At 41.1% G+C, this 25,431-nt stretch overlaps 1 protein-coding gene across 2 annotated transcripts; it reads right to left on the bottom strand.

Moving 5' to 3' along the window:
- Positions 1-1,481: 1,481 nt before the first annotated feature.
- LOC108712777 (MOB kinase activator 1A) lies at positions 1,482-15,039 on the bottom strand. 2 transcript variants are annotated; one of them, XM_018255195.2, is made up of 6 exons: positions 14,882-15,039; positions 14,218-14,381; positions 11,038-11,131; positions 7,383-7,516; positions 5,379-5,542; positions 1,482-4,249 (listed from the first exon to the last, which is right to left on the bottom strand). In XM_018255195.2, the coding sequence occupies exons 1-6, from the start codon at positions 14,893-14,895 to the stop codon at positions 4,172-4,174; spliced, it is 648 nt and encodes a 215-aa protein (XP_018110684.1). In that variant the 5' UTR covers positions 14,896-15,039; the 3' UTR covers positions 1,482-4,171. The 2 variants fall into 2 exon arrangements, with proteins under 2 accessions (XP_018110684.1, XP_018110683.1); XM_018255194.2 differs by having other exon boundaries at positions 14,218-14,384; positions 14,882-15,037.
- Positions 15,040-25,431: the final 10,392 nt, after the last annotated feature.

Below are 25,431 nucleotides of genomic sequence, written 5' to 3'. Positions count from 1 at the left end.
TGTTGGTATGTTTGTGTGCACCGTGATTCGTATGATCCCAGGGGGCGGCCCTTATTTTTTAAAATGGCAATTTTCTATTTAGAATTACCCAATGGGACATACTATATTATTATGAAACTGGTTTATTTACATGAAGCAGGGTTTTATATATGAGCTGTTTTATGCAATATCTTTTTATAAAGACCTACATTGTTCGGGGGGGGGGGGGATAGTTTTCCTAATGCATGTGCTACAACTGCAGTGTAAAGTTCAGAGGCAGGTTTACAACATGAATATTCAGAATACAGGTCTGTTTATAGAGCCCACATGCAGGAACACTGCCAGAGAATAAAATGTTTCAGGATAATGCTTTGCCCTGGTGTTAAAAAGTGGAGGAAAATGCTGTCATTGTCTGTAATGGAAATCACTGTGAGTAAATTACATAAAGACCTTGCGAGGCAATTTCATAATACAAGTAATTTACACTGCAGGCAATAGCACTTATTTTACACTTTTATTGTGCACAATTTTAACATGTGTGACAATGTCCTGTGTGTCATTGACCTTAGCAGCAAAGCACAAAAACAAACTAGCGTTTTTACTGGAAGATGGTTCATGTGTAGTGATGAGTAAATTTTTTTGCCCAGGTTGCGCGGCAAAAATGACGTCCATCAACTCCAATGGTCAAAATTGTTGCGTCAAAAAAAGCAATGCATTTGGCAATTTTTTTTGCAGTTTCGCAAATTTTCAGAGAAGCAAAATGGGTCAGATTTGTCCATCACTATTCACATATAAGTTAAAGGTAAACTATACCCCCCAAAATGAACACTTAGGGGCAGATTTATCATTGGTCGAATTTGAAAAACTTCAAACTTCGTCAAAATGACCAACCAAAATTAAGTCGATTTTTTTTTAGCCGAATAGGTCCATATTCGTCCAGATTCGAACCGTACGAATCGAAGTAATAGAGCATTTAGATTTTTCCACCAATTGACTCCAACTGGGTTCTAGGACGTTCCCCCATAGGCTAAAACAGCAATTTGGCAGGTTTTAGAAATTTCGATGTTCAATTTTTTTTCAAATTCGAATCGAATTTGGACTATTCCCTAGTCGAAGTAAACAAAAAATAAATCGAAATTCACGACCTTTGATAAATCTGCCCCTTAAGCAACAGATAGTTAATATCATATTAAGTGGCATATTAAAGAATCTTAAACTGATATATATGTGTGTGTGTAAAAATTGTGCTTTTACATCTTTTCCCGTGACCTACTGCTGCCTCAGAGATCACCTGACCAGAAATACTACAACTCTATCTGTAACAGGAAGAAGTGTTGAAGCCAAAGACAGAACTCTGTCTGTTAATTGGCTCATGTGACCCAACATGTTTGGTATGTTTGTGTGCACAGTGAATCATACGATCCCAGGGGGCAGCCCTTATTTTTTAAAATGGCAGTTTTCTATTTAGGATTACCCAATGGCACATACTACTAGAAAGCATATTATTATAAAAATGATTTATTTACATGAAGCAGGATTTTACATATGAGGAATATCTTTTTCTAGAGACCTACATTGTTTGGGGGGGAATAGTTTTCCTTTAAAAAAAAAATTTGAGTTTGCCCCATTCTCTGACAAGTTAGTGGTCATTGTTTTATCCTGCTTTGATAACAGTGTACCTTCTCTAAGGCCATTAGATACAGGACAAAAACAGCCAAATTTTGTCACAATTTGTGACAATGTTAAATGGCACAGCCACAGAGAAGAGGCCTCCTAATTGCATCTGTTTGTTTTTTTAGTTAAGGCTCTGAGGCAAAGTCAAAGTGCATCTAAAATGTAGGAAAATATTCATGCTGCCCCCTCCCCATTTCACCACACAAAAGAAAATACGCTAAAACCAAACGGCAATCCCTACATATGTTTTTGTGGCTACCATCCCACATTATAAAAAGGTTTCTAACAAGCCAAGCCAATAAGAGTTGCTTGTATCAGTCACTCTGTTGTGTGCAGGTCTCTTGCATTTTGACTAATTTTTTTTTTTTTTCATACAAAGTCATTCATGGAATAGATTTTTTTTTCTAGCAAATACTACTTTCCTATTTATAAAAATATATATTCTGTTTCTTAAAAATAGTCTAGTTTTACTGAATACAATGTATGAAAGAAGGTTTCTACAAACAGGTATGGGATCCATTATCCGGAAACCCGTTATACATTACGGAAAGGCCGTCTCCCATAGACTCCATTATGATCAAATAATCCAAATTTTTAAAAATGATTTCATTTTTCTCTGTAATAATTAAACAGTACCTTGTACTTGATCCACACTAAGATATAATTAATCCTTATTGGAAGCAAAACCAGCCTATTGGGTTTATTTAATGTTTATATTAGTGATGTGCGGGCTGACCCGAAACTTGCGGGTTTACCCACGGGTCGGGCTGACTCCTGCACAAAATCTCCTGGTCGTGACTTAGTACGTCCGGCTCCAGAATTAATGACTTTCGCCTGCCCCCACCCCTTTTGTGCAATCCTTGCGCGACGGGGGTGGTCTATAAAAAGAGGACAGGAGCAGGCCGGGTGTGGTTTGGGATGGGGCGAGTTAGGGGCGGGCGCGGGTCGAGAAATTCTCCATCCTGCCCATCAATAGTTTATATGATTTTCTAGTAGCCTTAAAGGAGAAGCAAACAAAAGTTAAAAAAACCCTACCCTACATAGACCCCCCTCCAGCATAAGTGGTACCCCAGGTAAATGCCCCTAATTTTTGCTTACCCCTCGGTGCAGATTCAGGCATCAGAGTTCATGGGTGCCATCTTCAGCCGCTTGGGCAATTTTACTCCAGCGTCATTCCGAAGATTACTGAAGAGAAGAAGATGGCGCCCGTGAACTCCGCTGGACAGAATCTGCACGGAGGGGTAAGTAAAGAGTTAGGGGCATTTGCCCGGGGTAGCAGCTAGGCTGGGGGAGAGGAGGGAGGAGTCTATGTAGGGTAGGATTTTTTTTTTTTTTTTTATAGATTTTGGGTTTGATTCTCCTTTAAAGGACCAGTAACATCAATTTTTTTTATTAAAAAATTCATTTGTGTAGAACGAAAAGAAACACGACATATTAAACTTTTAAATCGCCAAGTCTTTATTAAGAAATAACGTACCGAAACTCTGCTTGCACTCTTCAGAAAAGACGACACAGCGATAATCCATCGTGCGGCGCTCGATTTCTCCTCCCTGGCTATATCCTATAAGAAAAGCAGGAGGAGAAATTGATCGCCGAACGACGGATCACCGTTTCTGAAGAGGAGCACAAGCGGAGTTGCAGTATGTTATTTCTTAATAAAGACTTAGCGATTTAAAAGTTTAATATGTCTGGTTTTTTTTTCCTTCTACGCTAGCTAAATTTTTTAATAAAATAAATTGATGTTACTGGTCCTTTAAGGTGTGTAGATCCAAATTACTGAAAGACCAGTTATCTGGAAAGCCTCAAGTCCCAAGGATTCTGAATAATAGGGCCCATACCTGTAGTACATATATAGAGAAAAAAAAAAACATATGATTATACCTACCCAACTCAGTTAGGGTATATAAAACAAATGCATATGAATGCAGCCGGATGAGTATTAGACCTAAAAACAAAAGCTGATAATCACAGTGATTCACCCATAAGTGGCAGTGAACAACACACAATTAAAATTATTGCAACTACTATAAAGATCTTAGAGAAATGATTTGCATAGCATTTCCCCACCCAGCCTTTTAAAGAGTCCGTTTTTCCACTGCTAGCGAAGTCTTGGAATACAGCACAAACCCAGCTGAGCATAATGATCAGCACAAGATGAAAAACAAACCTGTGGAAATTAAATTAAATTAGGCTGCACAGTTACTTTGAATATCAAATGCTATTGGCATATCTGGCACCTTTGCAGCGAGGAGAACAGTGGAACTCTAACGATTTTCCAGTATAATCAAAACAGCAAACGTGAATGAGACCGAAATTCCACAAGGTACAGCATTTCTATGAACGTGTACAATAATAATAATAATGCAAGGCAATTTATCACTTGAAGTTTTCATATTAAAAAATAAAGTGAAAAATCTTCAGTGAATACTCTCCCCTCAATAGTGGCATCAGGGTTTCCCTTCAGGTAGCCAATGGTTTCACAGGAAGAATGGGATTTATCTCAGCTGAAAATAAAATTCTATCTATCTTTGGATCCCAGCTTTTCAATGAGTTCCTGAAGAGGAGCCAGCTCTCTGCGGTCAATCAGATTAAATTCCTGGGGGAATTAAAATAAATAAATAGAAATATTAAAATCTTTTGGTAGCTTTACAGACCAGTGCAGGAGGTTCTGCAGACACAGACATTGAGGCATTTATTTTCCTTGTCAAACATTCTTGTGGCGGACCCTTGTCAAAACTAACAGAGCACATTCGTGTGAACATAACACTTGGTTGGCAACCAGTGATGAACTTTTCATTTGGTTTGGGCAACAATGGCTTTTTTTGTAGCTGAACTGTTTGCAGCTGGCTACCAGTTTTTTTTGTATTTGCAATGAGGCCAGCCATATGCACTTATATATGTAACATGTAAAATGTAAAAAGTTTGTATAGGTAAACATGGAGGTAGCCTCACGCGTTTCACAAACACTTAGAGGCACATTTATCAAAGGTCGAATTTGTGAGATTTTTTATTATTGCTACTTTTTATTACTGATCTTTACTGAATTTTACACATGGTTTGGAAAGACTGCACATTGAGCGCCTGCTCTACACCAATATGGGTTGATCCACTCCCCTAGCTGAAGGCTCAGGGCAGAGCTTTTTCCAGACTTTGGTGAATTATGTGAATTTATGGAGACCTCTTCTAGTCCGCTCTATTTGAAGGATAGTGTTACTTGATAGTATTGTAATAGCAACTAAAAGGTTTGAAGTGATTCCCAGTAAATTTTTGAGTCATTCAGATAGAGAGTATTTAATCAAGCTTTTCTTCTAGGACTAATTTTGGCAGTATTTGAAAAATTCGCAATGAAGCAGTGGTTCCCAAATGGAAGGGGGCTTGGAACAGAGAGAGTTGGTCATCTGCAGTCATAGAGAATCTTGAAACTAACAGTGAATGACAGATATTTTCAGTACTAATTTTGAGAGCTTAGAGTAGCACTGGCCAAAGTTTGGACCTTCAAGGCCGAGTTTGTCAACCGCTGCTATAAAGCAAGATAGAACTGCTGTTTACCAGAAAGGAAAGCAATTATTGTGTACCAGAAAATATGTAAGCACAAAAAGTCAAATGAAAAAGTAGTAAAATAAAAGTTATTCATAAAGCTACACTTTAAACAATATTTGACATTGCTTTCAACTGTTCTGATGTCAGTATCCCTTTAAGAAGGAAAAGATAGAATGTTCTCATACCTGTACAAAAAAAATGAAATGCTTAAATGAAGTGTTGAGATGAGCTTCCTCCTGTAGCTGCATCACAGCGTCAAAGTGCTGGTGGTAAATATGGGCATAAACTCGGAACAGCCGCTTCAGGATAGTCTTTGCCACAGACATGAAGTTCTTAGGGAAAGGAACACCTGCCACAGACAGAGAAGTCCATCAGATATACAGTTGTGTTCAGAATAATAGCAGGCTGACATCATTAACCTGATCACTCACTCTTTTTGGTAGAAATTAGATTTCTACACGGCAAATCATTTACTAGTAGAGGTATGGGACCGGTTATCCAAAAGGCTTGGGACCTGGAATTTTCTGGATAATGGATCTTTCCATAGTTTGGATCCTCATACCTTAATTCTACTAGAAAATCATGTAAACATTAAGGGGGTTCTTTATTAAGGTCCGAATTTATCTCAGTATTTCTAATATCAAACTTCGAGTAACTCCAAATTCCCGAATGGAGCTTATTTATGAAGAAAAAAAGCAAGAAAAAATGACAATGTTTTCTGAGTTTTTTTTGCGCTGAAAACATCTATCGGTACGGACATCAGCGCAGACAATGGAACCTTCCCCATTGACTTGAGAGCTTTTAGATGCTGGGGTTTCAGAGTTTTTAGACCACCAGACTTTAATAAATCTTGAAAAAATTCATAGTTTTTTGGATTATTTGATTATAATGAAGTCTATGGTAGATGGCCTTTCCATAATTCAGAGCTTTCTGGAGAACGGGTTTACCTGTAGGTGTTATAGAGTAATAGAAACCAACAGTTATGACATGTATGCTGCTGATTCTGTGTAAATGAATCATTAATTGAGGCTTGTTCCAAGTAATAATAGATTGTTACAAATAATAGCAGTGTGAAGTTCAATTAGTGAGGTCATTAATTCTGTGAAAACACAAGTGTCAAATACAACCCTTATTTAAGGAAGGAAGGCAGCAAATGTTGTACATGCTGGTTATAGGGCATTTCTCTCTGAAAATCTTGGTAAAAAGTTGATTGGGAGGGGAAACAAAGAAGGGCAGAAAAGAAAAGGCTTCTCAGCTAAAATGATCTCAAATGCTTTAAAAAACGGCAACCAAATCTGAAAGACGTGGCAGAAAATGGAAAACTACCATTCGAATGGATAGAAGAATAGCCGAAATGACAAAGACGCTGCCAATGATCGTCTTCAGGAAGATCAAAGAAGGTCTAAAAATTATGGATGCACCGAATCCACTAATTTGGATTTGGCCAAACTCCCGAATCCTTCACGAAAGATTCGGCCACATACGGAACCGAATCCTAACTTGCATATGCAAATTAGGGGTGGGAAGAGAAAACATTTTTTACTTCCATGTTTTGTGACAAAAAGTCATGCAAATTTCCTCCCCGTCCCTAATTTGCACATGCAAATTAGGATTCGGATTCGGCTGGGCAGAATGATTCGGGAAAATCTGAATCCTGCCGAAAAAAGCAGAATCCTTGCTGAATCCCGAACCGAATCCTGGATTCTGTGCATCCCTTCTAAAAATACCTGTGAGTACTGTTACAATTAGAAGATGCCTATGCGAAGCCAAGTTATAGGCATTAAGCCCCCGCAAAGTCCAATCGTTGAAAAACAAGACTGAAGAGCTTACAAATGTTATGACATGTTATGTTGCTCATCAACCACTTGAGTGTTGCTCCCAAAGCAAGTGCTTATTTTTGATTTCCAGGCTTGGAGACAAGTTTTGGATGCACAAAAACCAGGTGTCCTGCCAAACAGAACCTCCTGTAGGGGTTCTAAAATAGCCCTTATTTGGCACCCCCAGGAAATTCTTTCATGCTGGTGTTGCTCCCCAACTCTTACATTGCCCCCCCTCCCCACTTACCTTACGTATGCTCAGACCAAGCTGAGGTGGGCCACAAGTTTAGAACACATGGGTGACTTAACATATATAAGCATGATGAATATGCTTAATACTGTGATGACTTTTACTACGGCTGCTCAACTTACCGATTTTTGAAGGGAAAAGCGTCTCATCATCAAGTTGGTCCTGAACCCAAGTCATCAAATAATCGATATATTTTGGTGCAGAACACTTGATGGGCTTCTTTATATTGGTGCCATCTGCCCAGTGGTATTCATATCTGCAAAAAGCTTACAATTAGCTAAAAACATCCATTCAAATGGGCTGAAAGGAAACTCCTATGGTAAAACAGCTGCATTCATGGTCTGAGCTCAAATAAGCTTCAATACTATTATAAAACACTCAGCTCTTGAGACAATTTCATTCCTTTTGCACTATGTAAAGGGAAATACTGAATAATATGGGTTTGTATATATTTTACTTATGTATGTAGATAAGGTGTCCTTATTTTTGTAGATGAATAACAAACGTTTTCCACAAGCTCATGGTGTGGGTACTAGCTACTTCAATATTTATGCCTGCTAAGTAGTGATGAGCGAATTTGACCCATTTCACTTCGGGAAATGCGTAAATTCGGCTGAAATGCATTTAAGTCTACGGGCGTCAAAATGATTTTGACGAAAGACAATTTATATTTGACGTCTAACAATTTTTTTCACCCATTGGAGTGCAAACCCATTGCATTTTTGCAGTGAAAACTCAGCGTATCATTTCGCTCATCACTACAGCTAAGCACATATACTTACAGAATACAAATACAAGAGCTGCAGTCATATAGCTATCCATGAAGAATGATTGCTTCAGTCTAGACAAGCTCAATGGTATAAGCTGTAAATGTACAAAAATTGTTTTATGTAAAAACCTATACTTTCATGCTTTCTATGTAAAGGGGAGATAAATGGACGTTAACCACTAGTGAAAATGCAAATCAGCAGAAGAATGTTCTGTGCAAAGAAATTTTATCTGTACACAAAAAAAAAATACTTTCACACAAATAAGGGTAAGGACACACAGGCAGATTAGTTGCCTCTGCGACTAATCGTCTCTTCTTCGGGGCAGCAATCTCCCCAAACTGCCTTCCGCAAAATCGGCAGCGGGATGGCACGTGCGGTTTTTCGTTTCCCAAAGTTGTCTGAAGTTTCCTCCTGAGGCAACTTCGGAAAACAAAGTGCTGTGAGTGCCATCCCGCTGGCGATTTTTCATTATAGCCGGCGGGAAGGCAGTTCGGGAAATTGTCACCCCGAAGAAGAGACGATTAGTCGTCGGGGCGACTATTCTCCCCGAAACTGCCCGCGTGCCCTTACCTGAAGATGCTAAAAATAGCCAGTCTGGTGGCTCAGCTAGCAGCTCAGTACTGAGCATCACAAAGCAGCACAATCCTAAGAAGAAGCTGTATTTAACCGACATATTTTAGAAACTGAGCTGCCACACAGTATAAATCCACACAGGAAGGTTAGTAGCTGCTACTTGCAGATGGAAAAAATTTATTTAAAATGGTAGCTAACTACCATTACAAAAAAAAAAATTCTATATTCAGGCAGTTATAAGGAGCCAAAATTACAAAATTAGCTCCACTACTAAATAGAGTAATCCTTCTGCATCAAGTACAATAAGGTATAAAATGCTGGTAGGGGTTAATAACTTGGGAGACTAGTTACTGTTCTTAAAATGTCCATCAAGGTGATAAAAAGCCATCTGTTTACCAACCCCTAAGGTGTGAGTATTGCAAGCTAAAAATAAGTTCTACTCAATTCGTGAAAGAGCACCTTACAGAAATAAAACTCCAACACCATCTCATCACAAAACAGCTGCAAGCTGACAGTTTTAAAAAGGACAGAGGACAGCTGTTTGTCCACTTGTGGAAGGCTGTTTACAGGTCAGTGGGGGGCTAAAGTCAAAAACTCAACACCTACAGAAGCACTTCTAGCTGTATGTGGAAATATGCACACTTTAAAGTGGTTGTTCACCTGCAAACACTTTTTGCAGTTCAGTTTATTTCAGGTGATCAATCCAATCTGTATAAAAGTAAAAATTTTAAAATGTCATTTTTCACCTTCTAAAGCAGCTCTGGGAGGGGGGGGGGGGGGGAGTGCAGCATTTTAAACTGTTTGAAATTGATACATTGATCCTTGCTGAACAGAATCGCTGAGTTTCATTAAAGGTAGGTGTTAGAATAGATACAATAGTTGTTAATATTCCCACAAATACTGCCGAGAAATGTACCAATTAATGTAGCAAATTGTAACAGTTCAGAATTTACTCCTGGATCACTGAGCTGCCAGACTAAAAATAAACAGACACACAAACATTAAATTTTAAGGTTAAGGATACACTGGCAGATTCGGGGAGATTAGTCGCCCCGGCAACAAATCTCCTCTTCTTCGGGGCGACCATCTCCCCAAACTGCCTTCTCCTACTCCTTCTCATGCAATTTCCCTCCCACCCAATTTGCATATGCAATTTAGGATTCCGTTCGGCCGGCAGAAGGATTCGCCCGAATCCTGCTGAAAAAGCCAGAATCCTAGCCGAATCCAAAACCAAATCCTAGATTCGGTGCATCCCTAGGCATGGCACACGCGCTTAATTTTCCGAAGTCGCCTGAGGTTGCTGCATGACGACACTTCAGAAAACGAATCGCCGCGAGTGCCATCCCGCTGACGATTTTTCATTCTAGCCGGCGGGAAGTTAGGGGAAGGCAGTTCGGGGAGATTGTCGCCCCGAGGAAGAGGAGATTTGTTGCCGGGGCGACTAATCTCCCCGAATCTGCTTGTCTGTCCTTACCCTTACATTTTGGGAAAACAGTAAAAAAATAAAAGATGGAAAGCAATTGAAAAAAGTCTTTGTTTATGGTGAACAAACTGAAAACAACTGAACTGAACTAAGTTTTGAAAAGTGGATAACCCCTTTAAAGGGGAAGGAAACCTCCTCGGCGCTAACCCCCCACCCCCCCTCCCATGTATTGCCCCCCCTCCCTCCTCCCACCTGGCCTACCCCTCCCGCTGGGCAAATGCCCCTAACTTGTTACTTACCCTTCTGCGCAGGTCCAGTCCAGGGAGTTCACAGGCGACATCTTCTTCCACGCGATCTTCTTCCTGCTTTGACCGGCGCATGCGCAGTAGGATCGTTTCGCCGGTACGATCTACTGCGCATGCGCGACTTTTGGCGCATGCGCAGTAGATCCGTACCGGCGAAATGCTCCTACTGCGCATGCGCCAAAACGCCGGTCAAAGGAGGAAGAAGATCGCGTGGAAGAAGATGTCGCCTGTGAACTCCCTGGACTGGACCTGCGCAGAAGGGTAAGTAACAAGTTAGGGGCATTTGCCCAGCGGGAGGGGTAGGCCAGGTGGGAGGAGGGGCAATACACGGGAGGGGGGGAGGGGGGTTAGCGCCGACGAGGTTTCCTTCCCCTTTAAGCAGAATGTTTCCATAACAGTGAATTGTTGCAATGCAGTTCTTACATGTCAAAGTCAAATAACCAATACTATTGCTGGTTTTGCTTTTCCACACCAAAGTAAACATCAAATGCAGCCATTAGTGAGAAGTGGAAATGAAATCAAAGCAGCAACAGCTACCGAAGACACGACATTGGTATAACCTACTTTGACTTTATGCTCCAAATGTAAATGTGCTGGCACTTTCATGAACCAGTAAAATCCATTCAAAAAAAAAAAAAATGTTGACATCTGACATTCTATTGATTCTAATGGCAATTAATTCTTCCCTTGGTATAAACTCTCTTACCTGGGTCCAGCTGACATGACTGAGCATGTGGATTCAGAGCAGAATTCCGTTATTGTTCCATACAGCATGTTAATCTGATTGAAGAAATCCACAGCTAAGGAGTGAAGAACATGCCGAGTAAATAACTTACAACAGCGGCCTCATCATAATATGAACTGAAGGTATAACTGCAATAAAACTGAAATGCTGGTCTAAGCATTCAAGTGCATATTTTAACTATGTACTCACTGTTGTATTTCTAAAGCTGGATGATTGGGGGGTACATTTTGCAAGTGACGCCAACACATTTTAACATAAATGCTTTACACCAGAAGAAAAGAAGGACCCAACTTCTATAATCCCAACAGATGTTTAGCAATATATTGGTAAGCAAGTAGGGTAGCACTGAACTTCCATATGAGAGCATCCCAGGCTCACTAGATGTAGTACCGTTGTCTGTGTAGTAATGACATAACTAGTAACTGCCATAAAGCACTGACTGACTGCAGTTACTGGACAGGATGGGGACAGATGTCTTACATGTTTATGTAAAATGGTCTGGTTAATAACAAACAAAATTTTAACAATTTTTTATATAGAAAAAAGTCAAAACAATTGGGCCTTTAGAATCTAGTTCAGTCCCCTCTGCTTCTGAGACATTCATTGCGCATAAGCTTATTCCAAATTTACCTTTATTTTTATTCCTTCCAGGAGAATAGGTTTTCCCAGTTTCCCTGGGAAACGGTATAATCAAGATTTCATTGACAGTATTATGGGCAGTTTGAGCAATATTCATGGTATTTTCGTAAAAAATCCATAACCCTACACTGAACAATGTTTTTTTCTTTTTTTAATAATAAAGATCCTCTTCCTGCTGTACCAAAAAGCCAATAAAGTGACATGAGCTTTGCCAGACCCTATGTGTGCGCTCATCTTCAAACCGTAAGTCTTTCGTTGCAGCTCTAAGGAGGATTTTGAATCAGTAGCATTAGTTCGGAGAGATTATATGGGGCTGGAAATCTTCAGTAGAGCTGCAGGAATTGAGCACGCTGTTGGGGAGCCCGCAAGTACTACCTAGCACAGTTCAGATCGCCCTATGGTACAGCAGGAAGAGGACCTTTATTATAATATTTTTACATATGCACTTGTAATGTTAATTGTGCACACAATGGATTTTTAAATCAATACTTTAGTGTCACTTTTCCTTTAAATAAGGTTCCTTGAGCCAATTGTAATGATGGCAGATTAGATCTATTACTGGAATGTGTCAGCACCACTTCAAACAAATTCAAATCCATTGCTATGGTCTCTTTACCTGCCTCTGCAGTGTCGTCATATGGGAAGAGGAGTTATTTTGCAGTATGGCATTTTTTTCTCTCACGGATGACTCTGATGTTTCACGTGGTCAAACATCAGTTATACAGACAGATTATTGGGAGTGATCACAAAAATTGAGGATGTGAGATTAATACAAATGATAGTCTATGCTATGTGAAAGTGCTATGTTTCCATAGACACTTAGTACCAGACTGAAATCCAGCACAAGACAGTTTAAGGCATGCCCAGAGCAAAGATTAAGTACAAAGCTCTGGAACACCTTGCAAGGGCATGTCTACTTCCCAGGCTTGTCGGTGCATGCAACATGGCATAGAGAGGTAGTGGGTGGCACACCAGAGTAATCATGGTATAATGCATTCTTCCATATTTTCTCATAATTGCGCAACTGTTCCACATGTAAATGTCCCCCGTCTACAATTACCCTTAAAGGGGAAGTAAAGTCTAAAATAGAATAAGGCTAGAATTGCTGTATTCTGTATACTAAACATAAACATGAACTTACTGCACCACAGGCCTAATAAAACAAATCATTTATGCTTTTAAAGTTGGCCACAGGGGGTCACCATCTTGTAACTTTGTTAAACATCTTTACAACACCAAGATTGTGCACATGCTCAGTGTGGTCTGCTTAGGGATCGTCATAAATTATCAAAAACAGCACAAGTCAAATAATATCTGCCAGAAGCCGATACAGCAAGACTGATTAATAATCAGAATATGCAGACTGCACTGGGTCCTGTGTTGTCATGTAATCTAATGTGGATTTTATAGTTTTTGTATTGTTTAATACAAACTTTTTCCAACTCTGCAGAACCAGTGGCTGCAGCAAAATAATCCTCCAAATAGATCCCCAGTTTATCTGTTTAAATCTGGCTCCATGATCTTTGTCCCTGCAGCTGGAGTTGGAAACAGTAAAGGGGATTTAAAGGCAAAAATAAAATCCAATACGAATCTCTACACAGTCGCGACTGATCTACAGGGAAAAAAACAAAGCTGCTCGAGTTCTGCACGGCAGGGAAGTAAGGCGGGGGATCCCCCTGCTGTTCATAAGTATGATTGTTTTCCTGCTCAGCAGTTAGGGACCGTCTGACAATTCCTATCCATAGCAGTAAATGAAGAGAGAATTACAGTCCGGTTACTTATGAAAAGTAAATTAAAGTATATTGGAGAAAGGTTTCTTTTTCATTAAAGAAAGTAAAAATGGGATTTAATTTTTTTGCTTTTACGTGCCCTTTAAATAAAAACGAGTTAAATTTGCACAGGGAGTTTGCACATGTATGCCATGTTTTGATCTTTGCAACCTCAAGCTAAGGCTACTGTCACACAGCAAGAAGGGGCCCCTTTAAAGGAGAATTCAACCCTTTAGCAAAAAAAAAAAACTTTACCCCCACGTAAACCCCCCTCCCCCAGCCTAACTGCCCCCCCCCAAGGATATGCCCCTAACTTTTTACTTACCCCTCAGTGCAGATTCAGGCATCGGAGTTCCACACAGCCATCTTCTAGGTCTTCGGTATAAGCAGAGACGGAGACCGGCGAAGCGGCGCATGCAAAGTCGGAGCAATATGCCAGTTTGCGACAACTGTGCATGCTCCAAAACGGACAGAAATTGGCAAAGCACCGGAAGAAGACAAGAAGACCCAGAAGATGGCTGCGGTGAACTCCTATGCCTGAGGGGCTAAGTAAAAAGTAAGGGGCATTTCCCCTGGGGGGCAGTTAGGCTGGGGGGAGGATTTTTTTTTGCTAAACGGTTGAGTTCTCCTTTAAGTGAGAAGGGGCCCCTTTAAGCGAGATGGGGCCCCTGTAAGCGAGATGGGGCCCCTGGTGAGGTGGCTTCAGCTAATCCTTTTCACTGTCTACACTTACTATTAACTGCGATCCACTCATTGAGATCCTCTCCTTCGGGCAGCATCACGGCTTGCCTAAGGTTGCCGCTTCCCAGCGTGGCCTCTGCATGTTTGAGCAGCTCGTATTGGTGCGACCCCTCCGGGATGTTCTTCTTCGGTTTAAAGGTTTTTGAGGATCGACTGCTGCTGGGGAGGAAAGATTAGAAAAGTGTCATCCTTTCCAGATATTTATATCAGTCTCCATCCCTACTATCCTCATCCCTCACCGACTGACCTTGCCTTGGATATTGACTAGTTTGCTGCTAAAAAAATACCTGAACTAATGGAACACCTCAGCCTCCTGTATGGAGAGAGCCAGTTGATGGCTGCAGTTAACAAGGTACGAAGAGCTTATAAGAATGACGAAGTACATTAGGGCGAGGGATGAGAGATACAAGCGCTGCAGGATACGTCAGCACTATATAATTAATAAAAACATCCCCAGCGTCCCCCTCTTCCGGGTTCTGAAAGTTGTACGGGGGACAGCAGGAGTCAAGATACAGAGTTTGTTGTAGCCATGTCTTATCCGCTTCAGTATAAACTTCCATTAGACTGAGTGAGCCGGGGCCTTCCCTTACTTCCTTCCCTCCCTACTTCTCGCGTTTTCCTTTTCGCACTTCTGGTTCCCCCTTCCCAGGACTCACAAGAGGAAGCTCATGTTGCCCGGGAGATGGAGACACAAATCTCCAGCCCGGTCACACAACAGCGACTTCTCAATATAATCACGGAGAGCACAAACACGAATATCCACTTCCGGCCGAGCGCACTCTCACATTGGCTCTCGCGAGATTTCAGTGAACGATTATCCTCCTCCCCCCGTTAGAAATTACGCCCATTGATTTCATAGGCCGACTTGAGATGAGTTCCAGCCTTTGGGCGGAGAGTTTATCTGTATATGGCGGTGACAGGATAATGTTCTCCAACTGCGCCCCCTCGCTATGGGTTGTGGGAAAGCTGTGTCTTTTTATGTAACTGCTCTGAAAGATGAGGGGTGTAGAACAGTTACAGATTCATATTTTTTCCTATCACGTGTTACTAGACCAGCTGCTACAGGAGTTTATTTACTTCCCCCCAACATGGCTGCTGTCAGGGCCGGATTTACCCTTCTTGCCCCCCTAGGCCGAGCTACTGTGCCGCCCCCCCCCCATTTTCTGGAAGCGAATCTTTATCCCAATCATTTATGCAAAATAAAATAACATAGACAATAAAATGGAAATAATTATGTATTAAACCATAAATAACTTTTAAATATATACAATATGTATATTATACTTTTTAACCTACCACCAACTGTTGCAATAATTAGAAAATATAGGGCAATAACTTCTGCCACAGCCACTGCTGAATGATTTCAGTTGCAGGCTTGCAGCAAGGGGCGGGCAGCCAGCCAAATTCACATTACACAAGACCGTCCTCTTGTTGTGTCCTGACTCCTGTGCTGTGCTGTTGCACTAGTCTGTGCACACGCAGATGAGGTGACGCGCTCCGCCTCTGCTCACGTCATGAGCTCAGTCACAGGCGCAGCACCCCCTCCCGCTCCCTCCCTACTTGTCAGGCTGAGGCTGGCTGGCGCAGAGTGACGCATGCGCAGTCACGTGACGTGATGACGTCACTGCGCACAGCGTGCGCACACTGCCCGGAAGCATCAGCGATCATCTGCACCGTGGCGCGGCCACCACAGGCAGCTCAAAGACAGAGTAGAGCAGGAGCCAGGAGTGGCAGCAGCGGCCGCGGGGTACAAGTCATTCACAATACGCAAGCTGCTGAAGAGATGTTAAGGGCACCTGCTTGCCGCCCCTAAAATCTTGCCGCCCTAGGCCCGGGCCTAGGGGGCCTTCCCCTAAATCCGGGCCTGGCTGCTGTGTGCTGTCTTGCACTTTCTTGCGCTCAATCTCTAGGGCTGCTTAAAGGAGAACTAAAGCCTGACTAAAGAAGTAGCTAGAAATTTTGTACATTATGTTTTGGGCTTATGTACAAGCCCAAGGCAACCACAGCCCTTTAGCAGTAAAGATCTGTGTCTCCAAAGATGCCCCAGTAGCTCCCCATCGTCTTTTCTGCTGATTCACTGCACATGTTCTGTGCTGCTGTTACTTACTGATTTTAGGGACCAACTCACAATATACAGTACACATAGGAGTACATTTACTAAGGTTAATTAACCCTCGATATTCGACCCTCAAAGTAAAATCCTTCAACTTCGAATATCGAAGTCTAAGGATTTTCCGCAAATACTTCGATCAAAAGATCAAAGGAAAAATCGTTCGATTTAACGATTAAATCCTTCGAATCGAACGATTCGAAGGATTATAATCCATCAATCAAAGGATTTTCCTTCGATCAGAGAAAGCTTAGAAAACTTATGGGGAAGGTCCCCATAGGCTAACATTGTAGCTCGGTAGGTTTAAAGTGGCAAAGTAGGTAGTCGAAGTTTTTTTTAAAGAGACAGTACTTCGACTATCGAATGGTTGAATAGTCGAACGATTTTTAGTTTGAATCAAAGTCGTAGTAGCCTATTCAATGGTTGAAGTACCCAAAAAAAAAACCTTCGAAATTCAAAGTTTTTTTACTTCGAATCCTTCACTTGAGCTTAGTAAATGTGCCCCCCAGACTAGAAATGTCACAATATAAGGCTGATTAGTAATTAATAAAGACAATTATTACACAGCAGCACAAAAACCAGTGCAACTAACGCCAGAATTTAATAATCAGCCCTGTAGCATCAGCTTTTATTACAGCCTCAGCTTTTATTACAGACCAACCTCATTTTCTGCTGGATAATTTGTAACGGCCCCTAAGCTTAGCTTCTCAACAGCTGCTCAGAGCCCACTGAGCATGTGAGTGTCACAGACACTTTCCAAAATGGTGACCCCCTGTGACAAGTTTGAAGTCCTGGATCATTGCTGCTATTGAGAAGCTAAAACTTTAGACTGGTGTAATAAGTTCATTATATAAAATATGGCAATTTTACCCATATTGATTTGGTTCATGATTATGGTTGCTTCCTGGTCAGTATTTGACTGGCTCAGCCAATAAATCACCAGCTAGGACCGGGAACACGATTAAGAATTCACCAACAATGTAACAGTATATTTATATAATACACAAAAGCCATGAATATCTTGTAAATTATATTCGAATAAACAGTGAGTACTGATGTCATCATTTATAAACAGTGAGTACTGATGTCATTTTTGTCACATGACTCACTCAAACTTGTGTATTATAATAAATAAAGTACCCCCAGTTGCAAAATATGAGGATATTAGAAGTTACCTCGGAGATCCATGACCTGTATAAAAGCACTCGGTTTTCAGCCTCGTGTTTTTATATGGTCATGAAACTCCTTGGTAACTTATACTATCTTTATATTTTACAAGAGGGGGTACTTTATTCACTATATAAATTCCTCCCTCCCCCGACCCTCCGATGATAGGTAACAACTTTATATAGATAGGCCCGCCTATTCCTACTTTTTTTAATATGTGTGGGACATTGTGCAAATAGCTGCATAGACAGTTTTGTGTGGCTCCGTTCTTAAACAAAAATCAAGGAAAAAAGGAAAAATAATGATAGTATAGTTTATAAAATGGTCTCTTACCCAGTCCAAAGGCCCACCAATCAATTTTGCAGTATGTAGGAATTTCGAGTTTGGAAAGAGGCCATCAAAAAGTAAAATAGTAGCCAAAAATGTATATAAAATTAAGAAAGCTTTATTATGACATGCAAAAGCCTAACGCGTTTTGTGCCTAAGGTGCCTATGAGTAAGTGCCCACCCACAAAACGCATTAGGCTTATGCATGTCCTAATAAAGCTTTCTTAATTTTATATACATTTTTGGCTACTAATTTACATTTTGATGGCCTCTTTCCAAACTTGAAATTCCTACATATGGCAACATTGTGCAAAAAGCTGCAGGCCTCTGATCTGCATTTACAATCAAGTGCAGCCTGTGTTAAGCACACAGGCATCCTCCCCTTCTGCCCCCTACCCTGCGCATCATTCTGAGGCATGATAGGAGGCATAGCCTGCATAGGGTCCTTATTGTTACCATATCTCCCAACTGTCCCCTTTTAAGCGGGACAGTCCCGCTTTTGACAGCTCAACCCGCAGTCCAGCATTTGTACTGAAATATCCTGACTTTCTCTTACATCTCCTGCACTGAGCGGCCAGAAAAAGATACAACGTTTCTAACTTAATTGCCTTTTAGCAGAAAGCCCAGAATAGATACATAGATACTTTTGTAAGTTTTAGATAAGGAAGTCTCTTGGGGAAACTGATTTACAACTTAAAGGGCAATTCACCTTCATTAGCAAAACTGTAATAACACATAAAAACCACAAAAAAGTGTTCAAACATTCATAACCTGGCAAGTCTTGTAAAATGAACATGGTAATTAGAGGGTGTAGCCACAAAAATGGGCATGGTCAAAAACTTTCGCCTTGCTACACAAAATCGTTTTGTCCCTCTTTCTGTTTCCAAAATGTTGGGAGGTATGTGTTACCAACTGTCCATCCAGTGCTTAAAGGAAAACTATACCCCCAAAATGAACACTTAAGCAACAGATAGTTCATATCATATTAAGTGGCATATTAAAGAATCTTACCAAACTGGAATATATATTTAAGTAAATATTAACCTTTTACATCTCTTGCCTTGAGCCACTATTTCGTGATGGTCTCTGTGCTGCCTCAGAGATCACCTAACCAGAAATACTACAACTCTAACTGTAACAGGAAGAAGTGTGGAAGCAAAAGACACAAGTCTGTCTGTTAATTGGCTCATGTGACCTAACATGTATGGTTTGTTGGTATGTTTGTGAGTACAGTGAATCCTACGATCCCAGGGGGTGACCTTATTTTTTAAAATGGCAATTTTCTATTTATGATTACCCAATGGCACATACTACTAGAAAAGTATATTATTATGAAAATGGTTTATTTACATGAAGCAGGATTTTACATATGAGCTGTTTTATGCAATATCTTTTTATAGAGACCTACATTGCTTGGGGGGTATAGTTTTCCTTTAATACAGAGCATAACATAGAGAGAGGTTTAAGTGCTCCATATGAGCACTAAGGGGGCCTTTTCAGTTGGCTAGTTTCGGGAAGCGCCCTAGAAAGAGTCGAAGACTTTGTCAGTTTTTTTTACTGATCATGGGATACAATAGTTTTTTAAATTTCCCATGTGCCAATCCCCAGTGCTCCCGACCTGATGATGAAAATTTGTGCATGTGCACAAATGAAGGGGAGGAGAAAGGGGTGACGAACGGCAGCGGGCCTAGGGGCGCCCGCAATTTGAATCCGGCCCTGAACATAAGAACACTATGGGGCAGATTTACTAAGCTCGAGTCCAAGAAGTTTGAATTTCAAAGTAATTTTTTGGATAATTCGACCATCGAATAGGATACTACGACTTAGAATTTACTTCGATTTGAAGTAAAAATCGTTCGAATATTCGACCATTTGATAGTCAAAGTACTGTCAATTCAATTTCAATACTTCGTCAAATTAAAGCTACCGAATTGCTATATGGCCTATGGGGACCTTCCAGTGCATTTTTTTGGCATCAAATAAAAATCCTTCGATCGATCGCTAAAATCGATGGTCGAATTTCGAGGGTTTTAACCCCTCGAAATTCGACCCTTGATAAATCTGCCCCTATAAGTCACCCACCAGGATCATACAAGTACTTTTATGTAGGCTATATAATTCTAATATCCTAACTAAACTGTCATATGCGCTTTGTTCATATGGTCTTGAGGCAAAAAGTGACTCATCGACCGCATATAAGAATGAAAGCAGGTGTCATAAAAAATCTGGCACCACACTGTGCCATTAAATGTAGCTATAATGGCTATAATGAAATGCAGATTTTGTCATGGAATGTTTATGGCCTTAATGTACCATGAAATGATGGGGGCCACTGTGCTAGTGCACTTTGAGAAAAAGGATGTGTGTTTGTGAAATGGACGTGGTATTGGGGAGGGGTGGTCACAAAGTGGATGCAGCAGATCTTGTTGTCCCTCTTTCTGATTTTCAAATGTTGGGAGGTATGCAATCTTCATTGCATTATCTTACAGGAAAAATACACCCCAAAACAATGTAGGTCTCTATAAAAATATAAACAGCTTACATGAAGCAGGGTTTTGCAGATAAGCTGTTTTATATTGCATAAAACAGCTTATATGTACAACCCTGCTTCATGTAACTAAAAAATTTCATAATCATTTACCTTTTCAGAAGTATGTGCCATTGGGTAATCCTAAATAGAAAATTGCCATTTTAAGGAATAAGGACTGCACCCTGGGATCCTACGATTCGTGGTGCACACAAACAACCCAATCAAATCATATATGTTAGGTCACATGATCCAATTAATGGAAAAAGTTCTGTCTTTTGCTTCCACACCTCTTCCTGTTACTGTTAGAGCTCCAGTATTTCTGGTCAGGTGATCTCTGAGGCAGCACAAAGACATCGGGGTATATTTATCAAAGATTGTAGAGAACACCCAGTCCACTGGAGTGAAATTCAACCTCTTTCCATCCATTCCTATGGCATTTTTAAAGGCATATTTATCAAAGGGTGAATTTTAGCTACTGAAAAAGTAGCACTAACAATACATGTTTAGCCTTACAGAGCATTTGTTTTTTAGATGGGGTCAGTGTCCCCCATTTGAAAGCAGGAAAGAGTCAGAAGAAGAAGGCAAATAATGAAAAATAAAAAATGAAGGCTAGTTGAAAAGTTGCTTAGAAAGATAAGAACATTGCTGCCTTGCTCCAATCAGTTCTAAGCTCTGTGCCTCAGGCCCAATTTTTTTATCTGACATAAGGCGCAAAAGGCAGCAAGAACCTGCATGGCCACTTATGCTAACCCAGGGGGGCCCCCAAACTTTTTTTACTTGTGAGCCACATTCAATTGTAAAAAGATTTTGGGTGCAACACATTTATAAAAAAAGTTTATGTAAAATGAGAGGGTGCCAAATAAGGGCTGTTATTGGCTATATGATAAACCCTATGCTATGTGGGTGGGCAGTCTAAAGGAGTCTCAGTTTAGCAGTACACCTGGTTATATGCAACCAAAACTTGTCTCCAAGCCAATAATTTAAAAAAAGCACCTGCTTTGAGGCCACTGCAAGCAACATCCAAGGGGTTGGTGAGCAACATGTTGATTGTGAGTCACTGGTTAGGGATCACTGCTCTACCCCTTGCATCCTTGCTCTTCTTAAATGACCACAAGTTCCCATAAACTTCCATAGATCATGATAGGAAGACTGCAAAAACTGTTTTATTAAAGGGCATGTAAAGGCGAAAAAAAATCCCATTTAATGAAAAAGAAACCTATCTCCAATATGCTTTAATTAAAAAATGTGTACCGTTTTTATAAGAAACCTGACTATATGCAGTGACATTCTCCCTTCATTTACTGCTGTGGATAGGAATTGTCAGATGGTCCCTAACTGCTGAGCAGGGAAACAATCATACTTATGAACAGCAGGGGGAGCCCCCGCCTTACTTCCCAGCCATGCAGAACTCAAGCGCTTTGTTTATGACGATCCCTAAGCAGCCCAGACCACACTGAGCACGTGCATAGTCTTAGTCTTGCAAAGATGTTTAACAAAGTTACAAGATGGTGACTCCCTGTGGCCAACTTTGAAAGCATAAATCATTTGTTTGATTAGGCTTGTGGTGCAGTAAGTTCATGTTTATATTTAGTACACATAAATACAGCATTTCTGGCCTTATTGTAGTTTAGACTTTATATGCCCTTTAACTACATTTTCCTTAAAGAGATTGAATAGTTTAATTGAAAAGTTTAGCTAATTATTTTAAAACAGATAATTATCATTTTATATTGTACATTAAACAGCCTAGAGAAGTACCCCAAACAGCTAATCATGGGTTAGAGACAGAGTGCAGCTGTTCTGTGGAGCAAACTCTCACATTACTAGTGACCTACAGGCTTGAAGTTGATGCCACTAGTGCCTGGTTGCAACAGAATTACTTGGAGCTGCATTGTGCAGGCCACACATGCACACCCTCTTTATGCAGATACTTTCCAAATTATTCTTGTTCAAACACAGCTTACTTTGACATACAAAGGGGCTAGTTATTAATCCCATATGTGTTGACTAGCTTTTGCTACTGAACAACTGAGTTGTGATTACAATAAGGACCAATGCAACTGTTACTTTCCCTGAAATATTTCAAACAACTGCAGCCCAGAGGCTTATCAACAAGAGGTTCTTATCAACAAGGACAGATGTTCATTGGTACATTCTTGCCTAAATGGAACACATGCATAGGTTGGGCAGAGCCTAAGGGTAAGGGCACACTAGGCGATTCGGGGAGATTAAGTCGCCTGGCATGTGATTAGCACTGGTGATTTTTCCTTTTAGCCAGCACAGAGTGAGGGAAGGCGTTCGGGGAGATTGGTCGAGGCGATTAGTCGCCAGCCGACTAAATCTCCCCGAATTGCCCAGTGTGCCCTTACCCTTAAATGTTTTATCCTTGAAATCTAATAATAGCTGGGCGGTGGCAGGTTGGGTAAACAAGAAAAGCATGCCTATGATTCTCTACTGCCCAGTACACCGATTAGCATTAGGCCCTGAATACAAAGCCCAGCACTGTACAATGCAGATAAGAGAGGCCTAGGTACTGTGTTCATAGACAGCTAAGCCACCAACTAGGTCTTCTGTCTGCTTTTTCATCAGAAAGGAGATTTGTTTTCCAGTTCAGATTTGGAGAAACTTCTTCCTTTGTCATCTGAGGGAAATAATTTGAAAATATAAACATGAAAACAAAAACAGTATTTGCAGGTATTTGTGTCTACACCCTCTTCATACTTGTGCTTTGTACTAGTGCTAGTACTAATTCTTGTTGAGAGTGCTTTGCTCCAAAAGTGCAAAGTGCATAGCACAGGACACAAAGATGCAAGGGAGCACCTTGCTTGAGGAAGTGTTATTTTCAAGTATCCCTTTTTGTGTTGAACCTACACACCAGAGTAATGGCAGCAACATGTAACTACACAACTTGTATGTTTCCAGTTAGTATTTTTATCCATGCAAGTTGCCATACATGCTGCTCAGTGTGTTAATGCTTGAAAAAGAAATCATGGCATTTTGCATCAATTCTAGTATTTTGTACATTGCTCTTGCTTTAATAATTAGTCCTAATATTCACTATTTATTTATCACTAGTTAATTTAGCAAACATTTTTGTCAATGACAACCACTTTTTCTGACTATAAAAAGAATAATTGTGTTCTTTAGGTTTCCTTCCAGTCACAGGACCCTAGCTGTCTATAAAGAAGAGAATAAGGCTAGTGTCACACGGGGCTTAAATTTGACCTGCTGAAAAATCTTTCCTTTACTTTGCCGCACCCGGATCTATTGTGTAAGCCTGGGGTTGTTTCTCGGCTTGTGTTTTGCAGCAGGCTGAGTTTCAGCCCTGTGGGGCATTATCTGTAGATCTTATAAAATATCTAACTTCAGTGCTTTTGAACATTATCTTATCTTTATCCCAGGAAAGGGACTTTAGTTCACAGACTCTTTTTCTGGAGAGAGTGAGCCACAGGCAGATCATTCAGTCAGGTTTGCAAATGCCTTTGGATTAGGCCCAGGAGGTATTGAGGCCCCATGAGGTCCTAATTTATATACAATTTCAATAAATATTGCTAAAACCGGTCAACCTCTAGACATTTTGGAGACCTGGAAAATGATTTGCTGTGGGGTCTGGTAATATCTAGTCACGCCACTGAATGTCACGCTCATCCCAACCTCTGGGTTTCCACTTGTCTACTGCTAGATGAAGCTTACCATAAACAAAAGCATTGGTGATTCTGGGGCTTGGACTGCCTGAGGCAGTCTTCCCAATGCTTCACCCCTACCCCCCCCCATGCTCACAAATTTAGCATTGGAGCAGGGAGGGCTGCATCAGCAGTGCAGAGAGTGTGACAGTGCTCTCTGCACTAGACAAGCCAAAATTATGGATTAATAATTAAGTTACCAGTAGCATTTTTTTGCCCTCCCTGGCAACGTGCAGGGCACTGCAGTCTGAGGCCATATTTTAATCAGGGGTGTAACTACAGAGGAAGCAGACCCTGTGGCTGCAGGGGACCCAGGAGGTATAGAGGTCCACATGAGGTCCTGATTAATTTGTAATTTCAACAGATATTGGTAAAACAGGGCAACCTCTGGATATGTTTGGAGTAGTGATGTGCGGGCCGAACCCGAGGCCCGCGAGTCGGGTGGGTTCAGGCCGACCCCTGGACAAAATGCGCGGGTCGAGCTCTTCTCCTGCTCTCCCCACCTGCTACCTAGTACTGCTGGCTTCCGGCTCCAGAATTTATAGACTTGAGCCTGCCCAACCCTGTCCCTTTTGTGATGTCACTGCGGGGCGGAGCGAGCGCGGGTCTGTAAATAAAGGGGAGCAGCGGGCCCGGGTCGGATGCGGGTAGGGAGCGGGCAGGTTAGGGTCGGGTGCGGGTCGAGAAATTCTCGACCCGCACATCACTAGTTGGGAGCCCTAAAATAAATTTCTTGTGGAGCCCAGTAACACCTAGTTACACCACTGATTTTCATCTTGCCTCATGGTAAAAGTGCCCCTGAATAAAAGTTCCCAACTAGATACTCTAGACTGAGTCAATAGCTTATTGGCCCCTGTATGAGGCCCACAAGCAGACCTGCCACACCAATACCTGACTGAAATACAGTCATATATCAATCAAGCAGTGTTAAAAATCCCAGTCCATTATCACGTATTGATGTGGTCCTTGTCTGATGGGTCTTTGTAAGCCCCTCTACCTATGTATGACCAACTTGTGATTGGGCTGTGTTTAGGGTTGCCACCTGGCCGGTAAAAATTACGGTTGGTCCCAATGTTATTAATAGGGAAAAAAGATAAATATACAGTATAGGAAGGCCGGTATTTTTTTCCAAAAAAGGTGGCAACCCTAGCTGTTTTGTTAACCACTCTCTTGCCGAAACGGAGATCTAAAATAAGTCCTTGCGTTTCAAAGTCATTCAGACATGCCCAAATGAGAAAATAGTATATTTCAAATAATTCCATGTCCTCCCCTACTACTCTCAGATGTTCTAGGCTCAAGTAACCAATGTGTGAGTTTTACTAATACAGCAGTGCAAGAGATACCTGCCTAAACCAAGCTCACCAGGAGAAAAACAGATGGAACCGGTAC

Source organism: Xenopus laevis, chromosome 3S (assembly GCF_017654675.1).
Source record: "Xenopus laevis strain J_2021 chromosome 3S, Xenopus_laevis_v10.1, whole genome shotgun sequence".
Classification (NCBI taxonomy): domain Eukaryota; kingdom Metazoa; phylum Chordata; class Amphibia; order Anura; family Pipidae; genus Xenopus; species Xenopus laevis.
The sequence above is the reverse complement of the archived record's forward strand: the minus strand, read 5'-3'. Positions and strand labels throughout refer to the sequence as shown.

Coding starts and splice junctions, on each gene's coding strand:
- LOC108712777 (XM_018255194.2), bottom strand. Junction 5,543..7,382: donor GCTTTTCCCTTCAAAAATCG/GTAAGTTGAGCA, acceptor TGTCTGTGGCAG/GTGTTCCTTTCCCTAAGAAC. Junction 4,250..5,378: donor ATTTCATTTTTTTTGTACAG/GTATGAGAACAT, acceptor TAATTCCCCCAG/GAATTTAATCTGATTGACCG.